This window comes from Microcaecilia unicolor, chromosome 3, assembly GCF_901765095.1.
Source record: "Microcaecilia unicolor chromosome 3, aMicUni1.1, whole genome shotgun sequence".
In the NCBI taxonomy this organism is placed as follows: domain Eukaryota; kingdom Metazoa; phylum Chordata; class Amphibia; order Gymnophiona; family Siphonopidae; genus Microcaecilia; species Microcaecilia unicolor.
In genome coordinates, this window is record NC_044033.1 from 79,082,124 (window position 1) to 79,101,413 (window position 19,290).

The following is a 19,290-nucleotide window of genomic DNA, read 5'->3' on the forward strand; positions in this document are numbered from 1 at the left end:
GATCAGATTCTCTAGTAAAGAAACTCCTGATAATTAGATGCACAGCAATGCTAGAAACGGGTTTGATCTGAATCCAAAGTGACAAAAAATGAATCTTTATATTTGTGCTGAACCTCTTTCATTTCTATTAGCCATAGGGAGAATTCCAACACATTGCAACAAAATGGATTTTCCAGCTGAGTAGCTGAGTGTGTTTTAAAAGAAACGTTTTTGTCTTTTGTCTGTTGTCTCTTTGCCACTGACACAAAACAAGAAAACTGCTATAACACATTTCAAATCCTAAGTTTCCTGGTGGTCATTTTAATTGCACTCATTCAATATCAGACAGTCGAATGCATTTCATAAGAGCACAGTGACATTAGTGATATCATGATACAAGTGAACATGAAAAGAACAGGATAGTAAAAGAAACAGAATAACTCAAAGAAAGGGCTAACATTTTAAACACTATACATCTCGCAGCTGAAGAAGTGAATTTTTGTTCTCAAAGACATATGCTTCAATAAATCTGTCAGTCTACGACAGGAGTGTCCAAATTCAATCCTGGAGGGCAACAAATTGGTTTGGTTCTTAGGATATCCCTAATAAATATGCATCCCAACACAGATGAGTATCCTAATTGCAATGTAGATACACATAATTAATATTACACTACTATTCTCTTAAAATTTATTCAAAAAGGCTTTATGAAACACTGCTATATTTCTGTTTTACATAATATACATCCCTTTATAAAACCCAATTATCTCCCCACTGCTCCCATGGAACTTTGGGAGCAGTGGGGAGATAATTGGGTTTTATAAAGGGATGTATATTACATAAAGCAGAAATATAGCAGTGTTTAATAAAGCCTTTTTGAATAAATTTTAAGAGAATAGTGGTTACTAGTAGTGTAATAATAGATATGCATGAGATTTATTTACATACAACTGAGGCACTGCATATTCATTAGAGGCAGCCATTGATTTGCAGCCCTCCGTGATTACAGATGGACACCCCTGGTCTTCTAGATGCCACCAGCCTCTGAGTCATTTTTGCTACCGCAGACTAACATGGCTACTACCCCTCTGGAAGTTTTAAATATTATACAGTAGATTGTGATAAAGGCATCAGCCAATATTTTCACTGCTTTGAAGAAGAAACCCACTTATTTTATAAAGTGCCATAACAACTATTATGACAGAAAAGCCTTCTAAGGGCACTTTTTACTAAAGGGCATTCAGTAGTCACCACATAAATTAGCGCATGGTAACTATTAGTGTACAGCTGCAGTAACCATTACCACACTGTCACGACAGTGTGCTCTATTTCATACACTAAAATCTGGATTCTATATAGCGTGACTTAAGTTGCTCGTGCAAATCCAGTCGTATTCTGGATTTGCGTGACCAGCTTAATTATTTAACAAGCCAATCAGTGCTGATAATTACCACTTAGCAAGCAATTATTGATAATTGGCATTAATTAGAAATAACGCGAACTGTCTAAGCATATTCTATAACATGATGTGCATAAATTCTAAGTTGCACAGTTGAAAAGGGGGTGTGACCATGGGTGTGGATTGAGCAGGTCGTAGGCATTTCTAAAATCTATGCGCATGGTTATAGAATACACTCAGTCTGCGTCGGCATTTACACCAAATTTTGACTTATTCTATAAAATACGCCTAAATATAGGCGTATTTTATAGAACACATCTATGCGTATTTGTTTTGGAACTGAGTTTGTAGGCCTGATATATAGAATCTAGTCCTAAGAGGGCAGTTCTATAATATGGTGCCAAGAAGTAGGCGCCATAATGGGGTGTGCTTAGTGCCCATTCTATAACAGCACTTAGGTGGAAGAGTAACCTAGTGATTAGAGCACCAGGCTTGACAGCCAGAGGTGGCTGGCTCAAATCCCACTGCTGCTCCTTGTGATCTTGGGCAAGTCACTTAACCCTCCACTGCCTCAGGTACAAAATTAGATTAGTCCTACAGGGACAGAAAAATACTGAATGTAACTCACCTTGAGCTACTACTGAATAAGGTGTGAGCAAAATCCAAATAACATAAAAAAATTAGGTACATCTAAGTCATGATAGAATATTAGCTCAAACACCAAATGTGAGGTGCAATCACTTACACCAGGTCAATGAACCGATCTTGTGCAGGAGTGCCGGCATCTGCTACCAACTTTCTTAGGCATGATGGAGCTCAGGGCTCAAGCAGTGGACTGCTTCAGTTGGTGGGGCTTGGGCATCCCCGCCAGCCATTCCATGGATGCCACAATTTTGAAGGGGGTCTTAAAATATGCTGTGGCGCCCTGGTGCTCAGTTTAGGCACACCACTGGCCAATTTATCAGGGCCACCGAGAGGGAAGGGAGCAGGGGAAAAGATTCCCCGGGTCCAGCCTCCAAGAGGGGCCTGGAAACAGAAGGTTTTGCTCCCTCGGTTTGTCTCTCTCCTGCTCCTGTGTGTTGGGATCTGAACGACTGCATTAATGCGATAACCCAGGTCCCTGCACACAGAAGCAGGTGAGAAGCAGACACAGGAAGGTAAGGATGGCGAGGGAGGGGGTAGCGGCTGCGGCGGCCGTGCCCCGGGTCCGGCTCTGTCTCTTGGCGGCCCAACTGTTAGTGCTAATGGTGTGCATATGTGGCACGTACTTCTAGGTGCCCATTTATAGAACTGCCCTGTAACTGCATAGCATGTTGTGGGGCAGAAAATAGGCATGTTAATGGCAGAGAATTGGTGTGGACTGTGCATTTCAGTCAGTGCGCAGTAGATGCATCAGAGCTATCTGAAAGTGCACTTACTAAATGGTAAATACTTTTCTGGGCAATCACTGTATGGGAAAACACTAGTAATGCCCAACAGGGTTAGTCAGAGCCAGTGCAAAAATATTGGGTGCCCTAGGTGAACCTTTAGCATTACACTCCAACCCCCTCCCTTCCTCAATTTTCCGGTTCCTAGCCCATCAGCTTCCCACCAAAGATTTTGATAATTAAACTCTACTATCATGATCATCCTATATCAATCATATAAAAATGCACACCTGGGTAGTATACTTTAAATATAAAACTTTATGTTATACACACCCACATATACATAGTGAGGGGTATTTCAAAAAGCCAGTTGCCCACATAAATAGGTTATTTGAAAATCACCTGCTCCTCTTCCTGCAGCAAAAAAATACACACTGATGATTCTTTACCATTTGTGTGGCTGTCAGGATTTTCTGCATCTTCCCTAGAAGCTGCTGCCCTAGGCAACCGCTTAGTCTGGCCAAATGGTTTGGGCTAGCCCTGTAGTTAGTGCACAGGCTTTGCAATTACTGTGTGTCAATTTTTTGCATCTAACACACAATACATACACCACTTGATCACACTTTTTTAAAAGGGCCCCAAGTGTCTAGCAAACTTGAACGTTTGTAACTCACTCACAACCATCCTGATCTCTAACATGCGAATCAGCTTTAGAATTACAATGAGAAGGGCAGCCTTGCTTTCAAATTGGTATAATAAAAGAAGAACCATAGTAACATAGTAGATGACGGCAGAAAAAGACCTGCACGGTCCATCCAGTCTGCCCAACAAGATAACTCATATGTGCTACTTTTTGTGTATACCCTACTTTGATTTGTACCTGTGCTCTTCAGGGCACAGACCGTACAAGTCTGCCCAGCACTATCCCCGCCTCCCAACCACCAGTCTCACCTCCCGATCTCGACTAAGCTCCTGAGAATCAATTCCTTCTGCACAGGATTCCTTTATACTTATCCGACGCATGTTTGAATTCCGTTACCGTTTTCATTTCCACCACCTCCCGCGGGAGGGCATTCCAAGCATCCACTACTCTCTCCGTGAAAAAATACTTCCCAACATTTTTCTTGAGTCTGCCCCCCTTCAATCTCATTTCATGTCCTCTCGTTCTACCGCCTTTGCATCTCCGGAAAAGGTTTGTTTGCGGATTAATACCTTTCAAATATTTGAATGTCTGTATCATATCACCCCTGTTTCTCCTTTCCTCCAAAAGAGATGTTATAGCCAAAAATATATATAGATCACTAAAAGAAAAAACAACTGTGCTCTGTGCTCAGCCTTTAAACTCCATGTAGATATCAGATCCAGTTAGTCTTGACAGACATAGGGCAAGATTTAAGTAAGAATCAGGCAAAATTAGAGACAAAAGTATAAAACCTGTAAGCCAGTGGACTGGCACAATTTTGAAATGGCTCTTATGGAAAGGAGAAATCAGGAAAATCACACTTGTATGACTTGTGCTTCATCCTTAACTTTAGGGCTGCTCAGATGCAATAGCATGAAGATTGAAGAGTTCAACAGAGAACCTACCTGAACTACTGTATCTCCTTTTCACATCTTTCCCAGGAAACTATGAATGCAATACATAGGGGCCTGTGCAATAAAACTCATACTTAACAGTTCTTTAGTATACATCTTGGTAAAAAAAAAAAAATCTCACATATATGGTAAAACGTCTCTTAAAGCGGCTCTTATTATATTGCTTGATCCAAATATCGCTTAAAGTGGAGTACCGCACATAAAACAATGAGGGGTCCTTTCACAAAGGTGCGCTGAAAAATGGCTTGTGGTAGTGTAGACGTGGGTTTTGGGCACGCGCCGATCCATATTTTAGAGCGCCTGTAAAAAAGGCCTTTTTAAAATTTTAGCCAAAAATGGACATGCGGCAAAATAAAAATTGCTGCGCGTCCATTTTGGGTCTAGCGGGGGGGGGGGGGGGGGGGTCAGAAGCAGGTGTTAACTGACCACAGCGAAAACGTCATTTAGGATAGGGGATTTCGGGCTGTAGCACATATGTTAAAACTTTGATGCCTGGTTCAAGAGAAGTGCTAAATGTTTGCCTTTACCCAGCTTACTGTAAAATGAATCTGCATACCAATGCTAATTCCCAAGGGCCAGGTAAAATCTCATTTTTATATGATGTTCCTTTGTTTGCATGTAGGTAAATGCTAGTTTTAGCACTCACACAGTCATGTTATAGGGGCCATATTAATGTGCACATTACAGACTTACTGTATAACATGCTTTTTTTTTAGCATATTCAAAGCAGTTTAACGTGCATGGTATATTTTATTGTCTAGGCCCTTAATGATAATTTACTTTTATACAAATTCTCATGTCTGATCCATGCAACAACTTCCAAAGAGTAGAGGGGAAAAGGAACAAAATTATTATCATTATATGTAGATAAACCAAGGACAGGGAGATCAACTGACTTGACTAGGATCACACTCAGAGTTATTGAGAAGGCAGGATGTGAACCATTAAGTCTCAGGAGCTGTTCTTACTTAGAGTTCACTGATGTATCCATTATAACAGCCCTCTTTGTAAAGTGTTTTTTGGGTTGTTGTTTTTTTTCGGAACATTAAGTAATTCTAATCTTTCCCTATTTAACTAGTACAGTAATACTTTTTAGATTGCCTGTAGTTACAGGAGATCTGTAAAGTTGTGTACTTGTTTTTGTTACTTATCATCTGGCAATACTGTCAACCTATGTGGCGAGATTTTTTGAGTATAAAGAATTTGGAGTTTCTAGCTTGCATGTGTTTGCCAAGTATCTGGAAGTTTGCCTGTGAACACTGGGACTTTCCAGGTTTGTTAACTTTAGTGCAGAGGATCAGAAAATTGCTAGCTTGTCTGTGATTACAGTTCCACTTCTCCAATTTTGAGATATATTTATTTTACCACCTAGTAAGAATCATGATGAATAGTTTCAAATGGCTTCTCCGTGGCGTTTCTCAGGATGAACTGTAGAAGCTGGTATCCTTGTTGGCAGATTCCTTGGTGTAAGGCAAATGAAGATTAGCCCTACTGACACACAGATTCTTCCACTGAGCCATGTGTCTCTAATGGTACATGTTAAGACTCTAGAAGGGTATGCCATCTACATACTTGCTGTCCTTTTGATTCTTTCATCTCTGTCCAATGGTTAAGTTCCTCATTTCCTGAACTGTTGAGACCTAATGAAATCCAGCCTATCATCTCTTTGCGCTTCATGCTGCGTTTATTATACACAGACAATATTAGAGTTACGTCTGAAAGCTGAAACAGTGCCACTTGAAAAATGAAGGTTTCCTTGTACACTGGATTTGGCTGGCCTCTCCGGATGGATGTCTTACATTTGGACATTTCTTGACCCATAGAATTCAGAAGGGTAAGCTTTACATATGTATCTATAAAATAAATGATGATAATTAATGTCAGAAGATCACTCAAACCAAGGCTCTGCTTTAAGCCATCTTTCCTAATAAAATAATGCATTGACACAGAAGGATATGAAGTATACCAGGTCAAGTGAATTTAGTCCAACAAATTCACTTTTGGCATGTACAGCATAAAACATTAAAAGTAAAATTTATAAAAGATGCCAAACAAGCAGAAAATGTTTTCAAAGCCACAATAACTTAAATATTGTGGTCTATATTCAAAACTTCAGAGTTAACCACATAAATTGTTTATGCTGAAAATTTGGGCTGGCCGGACATCAATGTCCGGCCAATTGTTATGCATTTAAGAGGAAGAGGGCGAGCAGACTTTCCAAGGTTATCTGGATAGCGCCTATATCCAGAGCTATCTGGATAACTTATTTTGATTTTAGAATTGTATATTCAATAATTTTAAATGGCTTGCACAGTTGAAAATCTGCATAAAGATAGGTGGATAACTCATGGCCTTATCTGTACGCAATGGCCACCCACTAAATATTGTCCTCTGTGTATTTATATTACTAGAGGGTCCTAGATTAAACAATTTAAAGGTATACATCATAATCCTCTTTTGTTCCCATTTTAGCTGTTGTGAGCAAGATATTACAGCATTATTAACACTGAGCAAGCTTCAACCAGCCACAAGACTTGAAGCGTACCACCGACTTTCCAGAGACCAGGAATACGTAACAAACAGCAATGAAAACAACTAATGAAAAGGGGAAAAGGAATAGGGGAGTAGAATGGTGACATCAAAACAGCTTTGGATGAAATACCGAATATGGGCATTGGAAAGCAAAATCTCTGCATGGATGTGGTTACTTACTGAAGACATCTTCATTTAAAGATGATCGAAATGAAGCCAAGTTTCTTAAGAATACTAGAACATTATAAAGCTGAATAGCGCTTTTTGCTAATTTTGTCTTAAAGTATGTTTAACATGAGTTTTTCTGGGAAAAAAACCTTCAAGTGGTTTATTAAAGCTTTACCTACACGTGGTGGAAATAAGGGTCAACAAACAAGTTTTATGTGATACCTTTTTATCGGACTAATTTTTGAAAGTTAACTGTAGAAGCTGGTACCCTTCAGGTCAGTGGAGAAACAAAATGCAGCCCCTCTTTCCTGCCCGGAGCGCTGCCCTGCATGCATCCTTCCTGTTGCTGATCCTTGGAGCCGATTCAAAATGGCCGCCGAGAATTGAAGTGACCTCACGAGACTTCAGCTCTCGGCGGCCATTTTGACTCGGCGCTGAGGATCAGCAACAGGAAGGATGCATGCAGGGCAGCGCTCCAGGTAGGAAAGAGGGGGCTCTTTCCTGCCCTGAAGAGGTCACTAGACCACCAGGGCAGTAGTAAGGTAAGGGGAGGGGGTGACGGGGAGGGGGGGCGACGGGGTATGTGACAGGGGGGAGGGGAAAATCTGACAGGGGGCGGACCAAGGGTGTGACAGGGGGCAGGTGGGGTGTGAAAGGGGGCGGGGTGGGTGTGTGGTGGGGGTGGAGCATGTGTCCTCCTTTTTGGGGGACAAAATATGGTAACCCTATAGATGGATAACAGCTGAATATCGTCAGTTATTCATAGAGTTAGGCAGTATATCCTTACTCTGTCCTGGCATTATCTGGACAGTGTTGGGGCAGTCTGGAAGAATTTTCAGCAGCACTATCTATATAGTGCAGCTAAAAATTGGCAGACAGAAGATTTATCCACACAGTGGCTGCTGCTATATGGATAAGTCCTTTTGAATACTGACCCGAAAATGTTTGATCATCCTGATTTCAAATATTTTCCATTCCTACAGGAAATTTGAAGAGTATACAATATCTTTATTGCAAGGTCATGAAGGGAATTTTCTTCCTTTGGGTCTACTCATGTACTAAACCAGTGTTTCCCAAACATGGTCCTGGAAGTACCTCAGCCAGTCAGCCACTAATGCATACAAATCCCTCTCTCTTTGGTCATCCATTCAAAGAAAATCAATCAGATTAATCTGGCACAATTTACCTTTTGGTAAAACAATGTTGCCTCAGATCTAAGATTCCAGGAAATTCATTATCCTATCCTACAGTAGCACCTCCATTACTTTTCCAACCACCCAAGTGAGGCTTATCAGTCCGCAGCTTCCCACATCAACATCTTTTGGTGAAGAGGGACCATATTAACTCTTCTCCACTCTTGTGGAACCTGTCTTGACTGCAGATGAACTTTTCCCCCTCTTCCATCCCTACTTCCAAAAGCTGCCACCCAAGGTTACTGCAGAGTCTGCCTTATGGTTAAGCTGACCCTGCCTAAGGGTTAGAGCACCTACAACTTGTTTGTTGACTCTTACTCACACATAGCCAAGTGGACTAACACGGTAAGCACAAACACTTTGCTGTAGACCAATTATTTCTCAGCATGTGCATCATTTGGGAATTTTCTGAAATTATTTGCAAATACTATTGTGGCCTGTGTTTTTGAATAACGATTGTATATATGGTATAAACTATTATTTTCACAGATACAAAATGGCTTATATAGAACACATCTGCTGTGTTTGAATCATGCAGCAAATCTTTGTGATTGTGGGGTTTTTGTGCTTTTTTAAGTTACAAAAATTGAATATGGCAAGTTTTTGAAGACTGACCCCCGAAGCAGACCCAACAGTGCTGAACATTGATATTGGATCTTTGAACATTTAGAGGCCATTTAAGATAGGTACAGTTTTAAATACCTTTTGTAATATATAGCACCACCTTTGTTTCAATTTATGTCTAATACATGAAGAATATATCAAATCGATTATGGTTCACAAGTTATATACAAAAAATTGAGGTATCTGATAAGTGGCAATACGATGAATTGAGCCAAAACAATGGCCAGATTTGAGACCTTGTTTGATGCCTCTATAAAAATACATTTTAATGTTGTGTCTTTAAATGCATTGGTGTGTATTTTTTGTGGGCTTTAATAATAATACATATGCAAACAAATCAATAATGTATGTAACACAAATATGTTTGTATACAAAGAGATATTTTGTGTTCTTTGAGCCGAGGATTTAAATACCATCATCCATATTCAGAGAGATATTCCACTTGTACTCTTAGTTTGACTATTACAGATAATGTGTTATGTGTACTTTGGAAACCAACAGGACTCCACTGCTGTCAAGTTCTCCTCTGCATGAAAAAGACAACATCCAAGTTAAGTCGCTATAGAACTCACCTCGAATTATATAAACCTGGCCACCTATCAAGTGTTTTAGACAACAGAACAGTCCATCTGACAACAGGGGGTGGAAAGCAGAAAAAGAAATAATGACCAGATGTCAATAGTCGGGTGAGAAAGGGTAAAAGGTTAAAGTTTAAGAGGAAACACTGTTCATGGAAGTGGTAAAACATAAAAACGTTGTTTTGCTCAGATAAAGGTTTGAGCACGGGAGCTACCTAGTAAAATCTAATGGATTGAAACTTATGTGCTATTCTTATGTAATATTTATTAAACGTTTATATCCCTCTATCTATGGAACATTTTAGGAAAGCATCCATATAATTTATGGCATACTGACAACAGAAAACATCAGGTATTAAGATCATGCTATGGAGAGAAATCAACACATCTTCAATATACAACATGGATCCCTCTTATGGTCATTAAAAAACAAAATGCTGCCTCTAGAGTTGATGATGTCATAATTTGTTTTCACATGGTAAAATAAAGTTAGGCGCTGTTGTGATCTGTGCTAAGAAAGCATTCTGTAAAGGGTGCTCTGTGCGGCAAAGTCTTTACAGAATACCAGCTTAGAATGCATTTCATGCCTAACTTTGGGCCTGAGCACTTATGCTTACCAAAAGCTGGTGTAAATGCTCACGCCCAACTGATGGCAGGTGAACAAATGCAGGTATTCTAAAAATGGCACCTAATTTCTGGGAAAGCGCTTGACCCGCCCACGGCATTGCTGTAGTCATGCCCCCTTTTCAGCTGTGCACTATGAAATTTAGGTGCACTTTATAGATCTGTCGCAGGACAGATCTACACATAACTCCTAATTACTGCCAATTAAGTACTTGTTAACACCAATTATTGCTTGTTAGCGCTTAATTGGCTAGTTAGATCCATGCCCAAATTTGGGTGACGTACACAGAATCCGGGGGTAAGCACAAATTCTATATTGGCGATTGTTGTTATAGAATGCTTGCATAAGTCTATAGTTAGGCACTTAACTTTAGTCACGAACACTTAGGATAGCTCAATGGCTGGATTCCCTTGGGAGGGAGCTACAACTCACAGCCTGCCTGCAGGATGAAGGATTTCTCCCAAGCAGCTGAGAGTCAGAGAGGTCTGGCAGTGGGTGCAATTTGTAGACAAAAAGGAAGAGGAACTGGGGGAAGGTGTAGGCAGGCCAGAGACAGGAGCTACTAGAGATGAAGGAGCAGGATGAGGGAGCAAAGTAACTGTCTCCTACTCAATTCCAGGCTTATCCCCTCCCTCCTCTGTAGCCTGCCTGGAAGAGAGAAGCTACAGGACAGCTGCTTTGAACTCTAAAAAGAAAAGCCCTGCACATACAGGCCAGTATTTAAACACCACAGTCTGAATTTCTTTTCAGTGGTGTTTACAGTGAGAGTCCACCTAAGTGGAGGAATGCTGAAATCCTACCAAGAACACAAAGAAACAAGAACATGTTCTCCTGGGACAAATCAAAGAAACACCAAATTCTTAGTAATGCAAATTTTATTGACAGGAGAATAAACACAGCACTGTGTTTTGGCCAAGGGCCTTGTCTCAGGAGTCTTTCTATATTATCTGGATAGTGAAACTGTCCAATGGTAAATGTACCAATCAGCACTGAAAACAATCGGTCTTGAAAAAGGACCTTTGTAAAAAAACAGCAAACGGAATGCATGCTCTCAAGGTGAATGGCAAAGTGTGGTATTTGAACATATACTTGAATATTCAGCACCAGCCAACATCAGGATGTCAGCACTGAATATCTGGTTTAGGTGGCGACCACCGCCATTATCTGGATAATGGCTGTATTCAGAGCCATGATTTGGATAACTGTCTGGACAACTTATCACAGCTTTTTTTTGGTATCTTAAGTAATCCAGACAGTTGTCCAGATACCAAAGCTGGCCTCTGGATAAATTCTGGTTCTACCCCCTGACCCTTCCAGCACTGCCCAGATAGTGCCTGGGCAGTCTGTACTGACTTTCAGTCAGGGCTGCCAAGAGACCGAGCCAGGCCCAGGGCAAGGCCGCCATCACCGGCCTCAGGATCGTCATCGCCGCCACTGCCCCCCCCCCCCAAGATCGTCACTGCTGCCACCCCCCCCCCCCCAGGATCGCTGCCACCTGCCGCTGCAACTGTAAATACCTTGGCTAGCAGGGATCCCAAGGGCCCACAGCAGAAGAGTCTTCCTCCAGCACCGCTTGGCAGGCAATGTGGCAGAGTGAAGAAGAGCAGCGTTGGAGAAAGCTCTCTTCTGCTGGCAGGGCCTGGGGGGGGGGGACCCCCACCAGCCTGCTGTGTCTGCTCCTCCAGGTCCTCTCTAGCCTCCAAGGGGGGCCCAGGCACCAGAGCTTTCTCTCCCCTGCTCCAGTTGGGATGCGATCACTTGTGTCCAGTCAGGAGCAGGAGAGACAGAGAGAGAGAGAGAGACCCCAGTGCTGGGCCCTGCTTGGAGGCCCGGGCTCGAGGAATTTTGCCCCCTTGCTCCCCCCCTCTTGGTGGCCCTGCTTTCAATGGCATTATCTGGATAATGTCACTGTCAATCTGTGGATGGCTCTAGTCAGTACTGTTTATCTGGCTAACAGCACTGAATATCAACGTTTTTTTCTATACAATTTTCCCATAAACACAAAATGGAGGACCCAATTTTGAAAAAAGTACCTAATGGATGTAATTTTAGGATGTCTACATAAGAAAAAGGCCTTGTGAAAAGTTATATAGAAGAGATCTCCAGTCCTCTGTAAGGAACAACAGCCCAACCCACTTTAACCAGGGCACAGCTGGAGGAACCTGGAGTTCAGGACAGGGCCCAAGTTAAGAAGTTAAAGGCCTCTTTTATAAAGCCACGCTATCGATTCCCAATGCAGCAAATGAGAGGAAGCCCATTCAATTCCTATGGGCTTCCTCTCATTTGCCACACGGGAATCAGTAGCGTGGTTTTGTAAAAGAAGCCCTAAAAGCTTAGTCCCAGAAGGAAGCAAGGAGGCTCAGACTAGGAGAAAGAAAGCCTAAGGAGTTTGGTCACACTGTATATACATGAAATAGATGTTATACTGCTTTTGAAGCCTGTCAAGGTAAGGTAGGAATTCCTTTTTGTTCTATATTGAATAAAGACTTTACTTTTGAGCTGAACCTGGGCTCAGCTGGGTTTTTTTTGTCATTTCAAGGGCTTTGCCACAGACTAAGGGTGGAGTGGTACAGGGCAAGGACTCTCCCAGTGCAAATTTTCACCATAAAAATTAAAATCTCCTACAAATAAATATTATGTTACTTTATCCTAATAGATAAATAAATATCTTAGAAATATATTCTTTAAGTTCCTTAATGCAAAATGTTTAGGGTCAAGTACTATAAGTTATGTGTGCTTGTCCAGAACTTAGGCACCTCATCATTAACATCATCATCAGGCTTTATACCACTTTTATAGTTAAATCCATTCAAAGTGGTTTAAATCATAAACTAAACAATTAAGATAGAGATGAAGAAAAAGAGCAACCAGAAATTTTTATTTCATAATCTACTAATTGACCTTACATATTTTGGAAAAAATATGTTTTTTAAACACTTCCTAAACAAAGTTAAAGTTGGCATTTCTTTTAATTCCACAGGTAATTTATCCCAGTAATTGGGGCCTAACACACTAAAAGAGGAAGTTACCAAGGTGCAGTAAAAGGTGAGCTTTCACTGCACCTTGATTTACTATGGGACTCAGCAACTTGCAGTGTAACAGTCTCACAGGTTGCTGACTCCGATGCTCCTGGGCCACATTTTATAGGGGCCATCAGAGCTTCCCCTCCCCCAGATCCAATCTCCCCACCCTCCTCAAAGAGGACATACCACTTGTGTCCCTGGTAGTCCAGTGGAAATCGAGCAGGAGCAATCCCCAGTTCCTCTTGTCATGGCTGGTGCCAGATCTGAAATGGTGCCCCTAATGGTAATCTCACACTATTACATATTTCTTTTATTTTAGTTTTGTTACATTTGTACCCCGCGCTTTCCCACTCATGGCAGGCTCAATGCGGCAGGCAATGGAGGGTTAAGTGACTTGCCCAGAGTCACAAGGAGCTGCCTGTGCCTGGAATCGAACTCAGTTCCTCAGTACCAAAGTCCACCACCCTAACCACTAGGCCACTCCTCCACTCTGTGTGATCTATATTTTTTGTACAATTCATTTGCTACCATTTATGACAATGGGTTGAAGGTAAGATGCAACTGACTCATTTGTGCCTATTTGGGAATTTTATGCATTTCTAATCCCTGTCCTGCCTTTTGTCTAAACCAATCATTGTAGTGGTCTGGAGTAGAGAAGCACTCTAACAGTTAGAACAACAGACTGAGAACGGGGGAAGCCTGGTTCAAATCCCACTATATCTCCTTTTATCTTGGGCAAATCATTCAACCCTCCATTAACTCAGGTACACACAAAGGGAAGTTCTATATAATAGGTACTTATAGTTATGACCACTTACGCATGTAGATGTACAGAAAACAAGCACTTACAAATGTATGTGACAGCAAATTGACTGAGCACTATTTTGTAAGGGTGCGTTTAAGTGGCATTGCATGTACATGCTAGGGTGTGTTCCGCCCAGGTGGGGCTGCCACTTACACCCACAACTTACAGAACACAGTAATTTACTACATTTAGATGTCTACAGTTATGCCAGGTCTATGGCCGATGTAACTGCGGGTGCATAATTGTAAGGCATGCTGAAACTGGCTTACATTAGTATTCTATAACAGAATCTGGGTGCCAGATGCCATTACAAAATAGGTTATCTTTTATACCCAACTCCAAGTATTTCTGAGCAATATTCTTACATAGATTTCAAAGGGATTTGAGTAATGGATCTGTCAGATAAACATGTCACCACCATTCAGGCTATATATATGAGCCAGGCATTTTTTTCTTATGGTGGGCATGTATTCCTCATTGATCCATACTTTTTAATATTTAAACTTTCACCCATCATTTTAAATCTTAAATGTTCTATCTTGTAAAAAAATACACTTAGCTTATGTGAATCTTCCATTCTTTTTTTCTTTTTTTGTTTATCTCTTATATAAATTAAATTCGGAAACGTTCATTAATCCGACATGAACTCATGTTTCTATATTAGAAAGTATCTTAAATTATAGAGAACAATCGTGGATCTTTTCTTTAAATTCAGTCAACCCTAATGGGTTAAATCGTGAAATCGAGTGGATGTCAGTAATCTGACGTTAGACTCTAGGGGGTGGAGTTACAGCCTGGGAGCTCGGGATTGGTTAACATCATGAAGCAGCTGTAGAGAGGTTGAGCTAATGATAATAAAAGCAGAAGAACGCCGCGGCCATTTTTGAAACGCTGAGAGAGAGCTACGGATTTTTTTCTAGCTCATGTGGAGGTAATGGAGTGCTATGGACTGTTTAAGCTTAATTTATTTTGAAGGCTTGATGTTATAAGCATATGTTCTTTTACCTTGTAGCATAGGCGTAGACTGGGGGGGGGGCGAGGGGGGGCAATGTCCCCCCAAACGATGCGAGGCGCCGCCGCGCCATTAGTTTAAAAAAAAAAAAAACACATGCAGGCACGCGCTCCTCTCCATCTGCTTGGCTTCCCTGCCCTCTCTGTCTGCGTCCCGCCTTCCTCTGACGTCATTTCCTTTCGGGCGGGACGCAGACAGAGAGGGCAGGGAAGCCAAGCGGACGGAGAGGAGCGTGTCCGTCTACCCCTCTCTCTTCCTCCCTCCCTCCGGCGCAGGCAGCAGTTTTTTCCAGCATTCCTGGCAGCGGTAGCGTTGTACACGCTGCCTCTGGCTCTGCCCCAAAGCCTTCTCTTCAAGTTCCTGTTCCCGCATAGGTGGGAACAGGAACTTTAAGAGAAGGCTTCCGGGGCAGACCGAAGGCAGCGTGTACATCGCTACCGCTGCCAGGAATGCTGGAAAAAACTGCTGCCTGCGCCGGAGGGAGGGAGGAAGAGAGAGGGGTAGACGGAGTCACCATCTTGGACCTCGCGGGGGGGGGGGGGAGCAGAGGGAAGATGGATGGGATGGAGGGATGGTGAGCAGAGGGAAGGAACAGAAGATGGATGGGACTGGGAGCGTTGGGAGCAGAGGGAAGGACCAGGAGATGGATTGGACTGGGAGGGGTGGGGAGCAGAGGGAAGGAGCAGGAGATGGATGGGGTTGGGAGAGTTGGGAGCAGAGGGAAGGACCAGGAGATGGATGGGACTGGGAGCATTGGGAGCAGAGGGAAGGAGCAAGAGATGGATTGGACTGGGAGGGGTGGGGAGCAGAGGGAAGGAGCAGGAGATGGATGGGGTTGGGAGAGTTGGGAGCAGAGGGAAGGACCAGGAGATGGATGGGACTGGGAGCGTTGGGAGCAGAGGGAAGGACCAGGAGATGGATTGGACTGGGAGGGGTGGGGAGCAGAGGGAAGGAGCAACAGATGGATGGGACTGGGAGTGTTGGGAGCAGAGGGAAGGAGCAAGAGATGGATTGGATTGGGAGGGGTGGGGAGCAGAGGGAAGGACCAGGAGATGGATGGGGTTGGGAGAGTTGGGAGCAGAGGGAAGGACCAGGAGATGGATGGGACTGGGAGCGTTGGGAGCAGAGGGAAGGACCAGGAGATGGATTGGACTGGGAGGGGTGGGGAGCAGAGGGAAGGAGCAACAGATGGATGGGACTGGGAGCGTTGGGAGCAGAGGGAAGGAGCAAGAGATGGTTGGGACTGGGAGGGGTGGGGAGCAGAGGGAAGGAGCAACAGATGGATGGGACTGGGAGGGTGGGGAGCAGAGGGAAGCCTACTGGAAAGAAGACACTGCATAAAACAGAAGACACTGGGATCAAAGCGAATAGAAAAACTAAATGATCAGACAACAAAGGTAAATAAAAGTATTTTATTCATAATTTATTAATTGAAATGTGTCAGCTTTTTGAAATGTGCATCTGTGATATTTTGCCTGTAAATTTCATTTCCTTCCTCCATATTAGCATATTCATTTGCATATGTATATATGCAAATGATATGCTAATATGCTCCGCCCATTCTTTGCCCCCCCAAATGAAACAGTCAAACTACGCCTATGACCTTGTAGGAGATGTACCTTGACACAGCAGTATGTGCAAAACATGAGTTCATATCGGATTAATGAAGTCTCCGAATTTAATTTATATAAGAGATAAGCAAAAAAGAAAAAAAGAACGGAAGATTCACATAAGCTAAGTGTATTTTTTTACAAGATAGAACATTTAAGATTTAAAATGATGGGTGAAAGTTTAAATATTAAAAAGTATGGGTCAATGAAGAATACATGCCCACCATAAGAAAAAAAAGTGCCTGGCTCATATATATAGCCTGAATGGTGGTGACATGTTTATCTGACAGATCCATTACTCAAATCCCTTTGAAATCTATGTAAGAATATTGCTCAGAAATAATTGAAATTGGGTATAAAAGATTGTCTATGAAGAACCCCCTCCATTAAATATAATATTGATACTGGGATTAGTGGATTATAAAATAGGCTGGCACCATATACCACTGGGATACCTAATAGGAGGTGCCCACTTATAGAATTGGACCCTTAAGGGGTAATTCCATAATGAAAGCACTAATATTTATGTGCCAAATACACACATGAATGGCTAGCATATCTGTGTCTGTAAATGCCAAAAATACATACATATCTTACATATCATGTATTTAACAGGTGGGCAGAGCCCAGGCAGGATGCAAACTTATGTGCATAACTTATAGAATACTATTCTTTACACATGTATCTGCAGCAACTAGGTACCAGCATTTACACCAGCTCTATGACTGATGAAAGTAGTCATCATGTACTCGGTTACGCTAATATTCTATTACCGAACATTGATGTCCACTTTCCTTTATAGAATAGACAATTATTAGGCATCTTCTTTTGGCACTCCTTTACAGAATTACTCTCTTAGATTGTAAGCCCTCTGAGGACAGGAAAATGCTGTACCTGAATGTAACTCATCTTGAACTGGCAGCGAATTCCAGAGTTTAATTTCTTCACTCAATGTGTAATTAAACTCTAGAATTTGTTGCCAGAGAATGTAGTAAAAGTGGTTAGCTTAGCGGGATTTAAAAAAAAGGTTTGGTTGGCTTCCTAAAGGAAAAGTCCATAGACCATTATTAAAATGGACTTGGGGGAAAATCCACTGCTTATTTCTAGAATAAGCAGCATAAAATGTATTGTACTGTTTTGGGATCTTGCCAGGTACTTGTGACCTTGATTGGCCACTGTTGGAAACAGGATGCTGGGCTTGATGGACCTTCGGTCTGTCCCAGTATGGAAATACTTATGGGCTTATGTACTTATTAACTACAACTGGAAAAGGTGTGAGCTAAATCCAAAATCTTTTCCCTTCCCTTCTGACTAACTTTTATCTGTCAGGTGTGCTGCTGGGTCTTATGGTTTGAACTTTGCAGGGAAGGCAGGTAAGTCTTTTGGGACCTGCTCACTACATGCAATTCAAACCATGGGAATTTAGGACACAAGCAGCATAGCATCTTCCTGTGCAGCATCCAGGGAACATAGGTCACTCCTTTAACTTGTACAATAGTGCTCTCGAGATAACCAGAGGGTGCATTCTTATGACTGTAGGCATTTGATATCCTTTGGAGTTGTAACTTCTGCCAAGGCCGCTGAGAGGAGGAGCAAAATTCCCCAGGACCCAGCTCTGCCGGCCACAGGTCCTTCTTCCTGCCGCTTCCCGCCTCCTGTGTTTGGATGCAGCAGGAAGAAGGACCTATGCAGTGGAGCAGAGTGGAGCAGGAGAGGAGACAAGTAAGCAGGCCTGGGGTGGGGGTGGGGGGCGGGCCTAGAGGGGGGTGTTTGCCCCAGGCTCGGCTTTGTCTCTCAGTGGCCCTGACTTCTGCCTGTGCTGTGACCCAGTCTCTGACAGCTTGAAAAGAAGGAATCTATACTAGGCATCCATGCCAGTTTTCTGCATAGCATCATTACCTCTGAGCCACTGGTCAGCCCAGAGGAATGCTTAAGTTAAACTAATATTATAAATAACATTAACCAGAAGATTCTTCCATTATGTGCTCTTAAGCAAATGTTCAATGTAATTGAATTCTAGACTTAGAACAGCGTGACTTGTGGTAAAATAACTCACCTTAATGATAGCCCATGTTGATAACGTTCCTCCTAATTTCTAATTGTTTATCTTTCTTTATGTAAGATTCATAAGTCTGTCTTTTGTCTTCTAACTTTTTAATCTTCAAGAAGAAAGCCTACTTGCTTAATGTCATTGTAATTGGCATCAGGGCTGGAAAATATGTACTCTTTCAGATTTTCCTCTTGGCATGGCTCATTTTCATATCCTTGTCTAATATACCTTCCGAGTTTTGTCTTTCCTTTTCATCTTCAACCCTTGCTAACTACAGCAGATCTGGCTTGGTACCACAACAGCAGTTTACTCTTCCTAACGATACTATTAATTTCAGAATCAGCAGGAGAAGTTGAAAACTGGAGATCCCCTTTGGAGCATGGCTTCCCAAACTTGTTTTGGGGACCCCAACTTTTTTGAAAATCCACAATGCATATGTACAACACATATTTCCACATACTGGGTCTGCAGAGCAAGCAAATTCCTCTCATGCACATGCATTATGGATGGCCCAAAACCTTGAGGGGTCTCCAATACAGGTTTGAGAAACTCTGCTTTAGACGTTCGAGGATCAGCAGTACAAAAACAGTTCAAAAATTTACTTGTTATAACATGCATGATTCTTCACTGAAAACTATCAATGGATTCTCTGGTCTGCTGCAGGGGCATAGCCAGACTCCCAAATTTGGGTGGGCCTGGGCCCAAGATGGGTGGGCAGAAGAACTCCGC

General features: G+C 42.3%; 1 protein-coding gene across 1 annotated transcript in view; it reads right to left on the bottom strand.

Annotated features, from left to right (window-relative positions):
- Window positions 1-5,880: 5,880 nt before the first annotated feature.
- Window positions 5,881-19,290, bottom strand: part of SYT14 (synaptotagmin 14) — a 166,383-nt gene continuing 152,973 nt past the window's right edge. Inside the window, 2 exon segments of the mRNA XM_030196104.1 lie at window positions 5,881-6,194; window positions 9,431-9,487. Coding sequence (XP_030051964.1) covers window positions 5,881-6,194; window positions 9,431-9,487 — 371 coding nt within the window.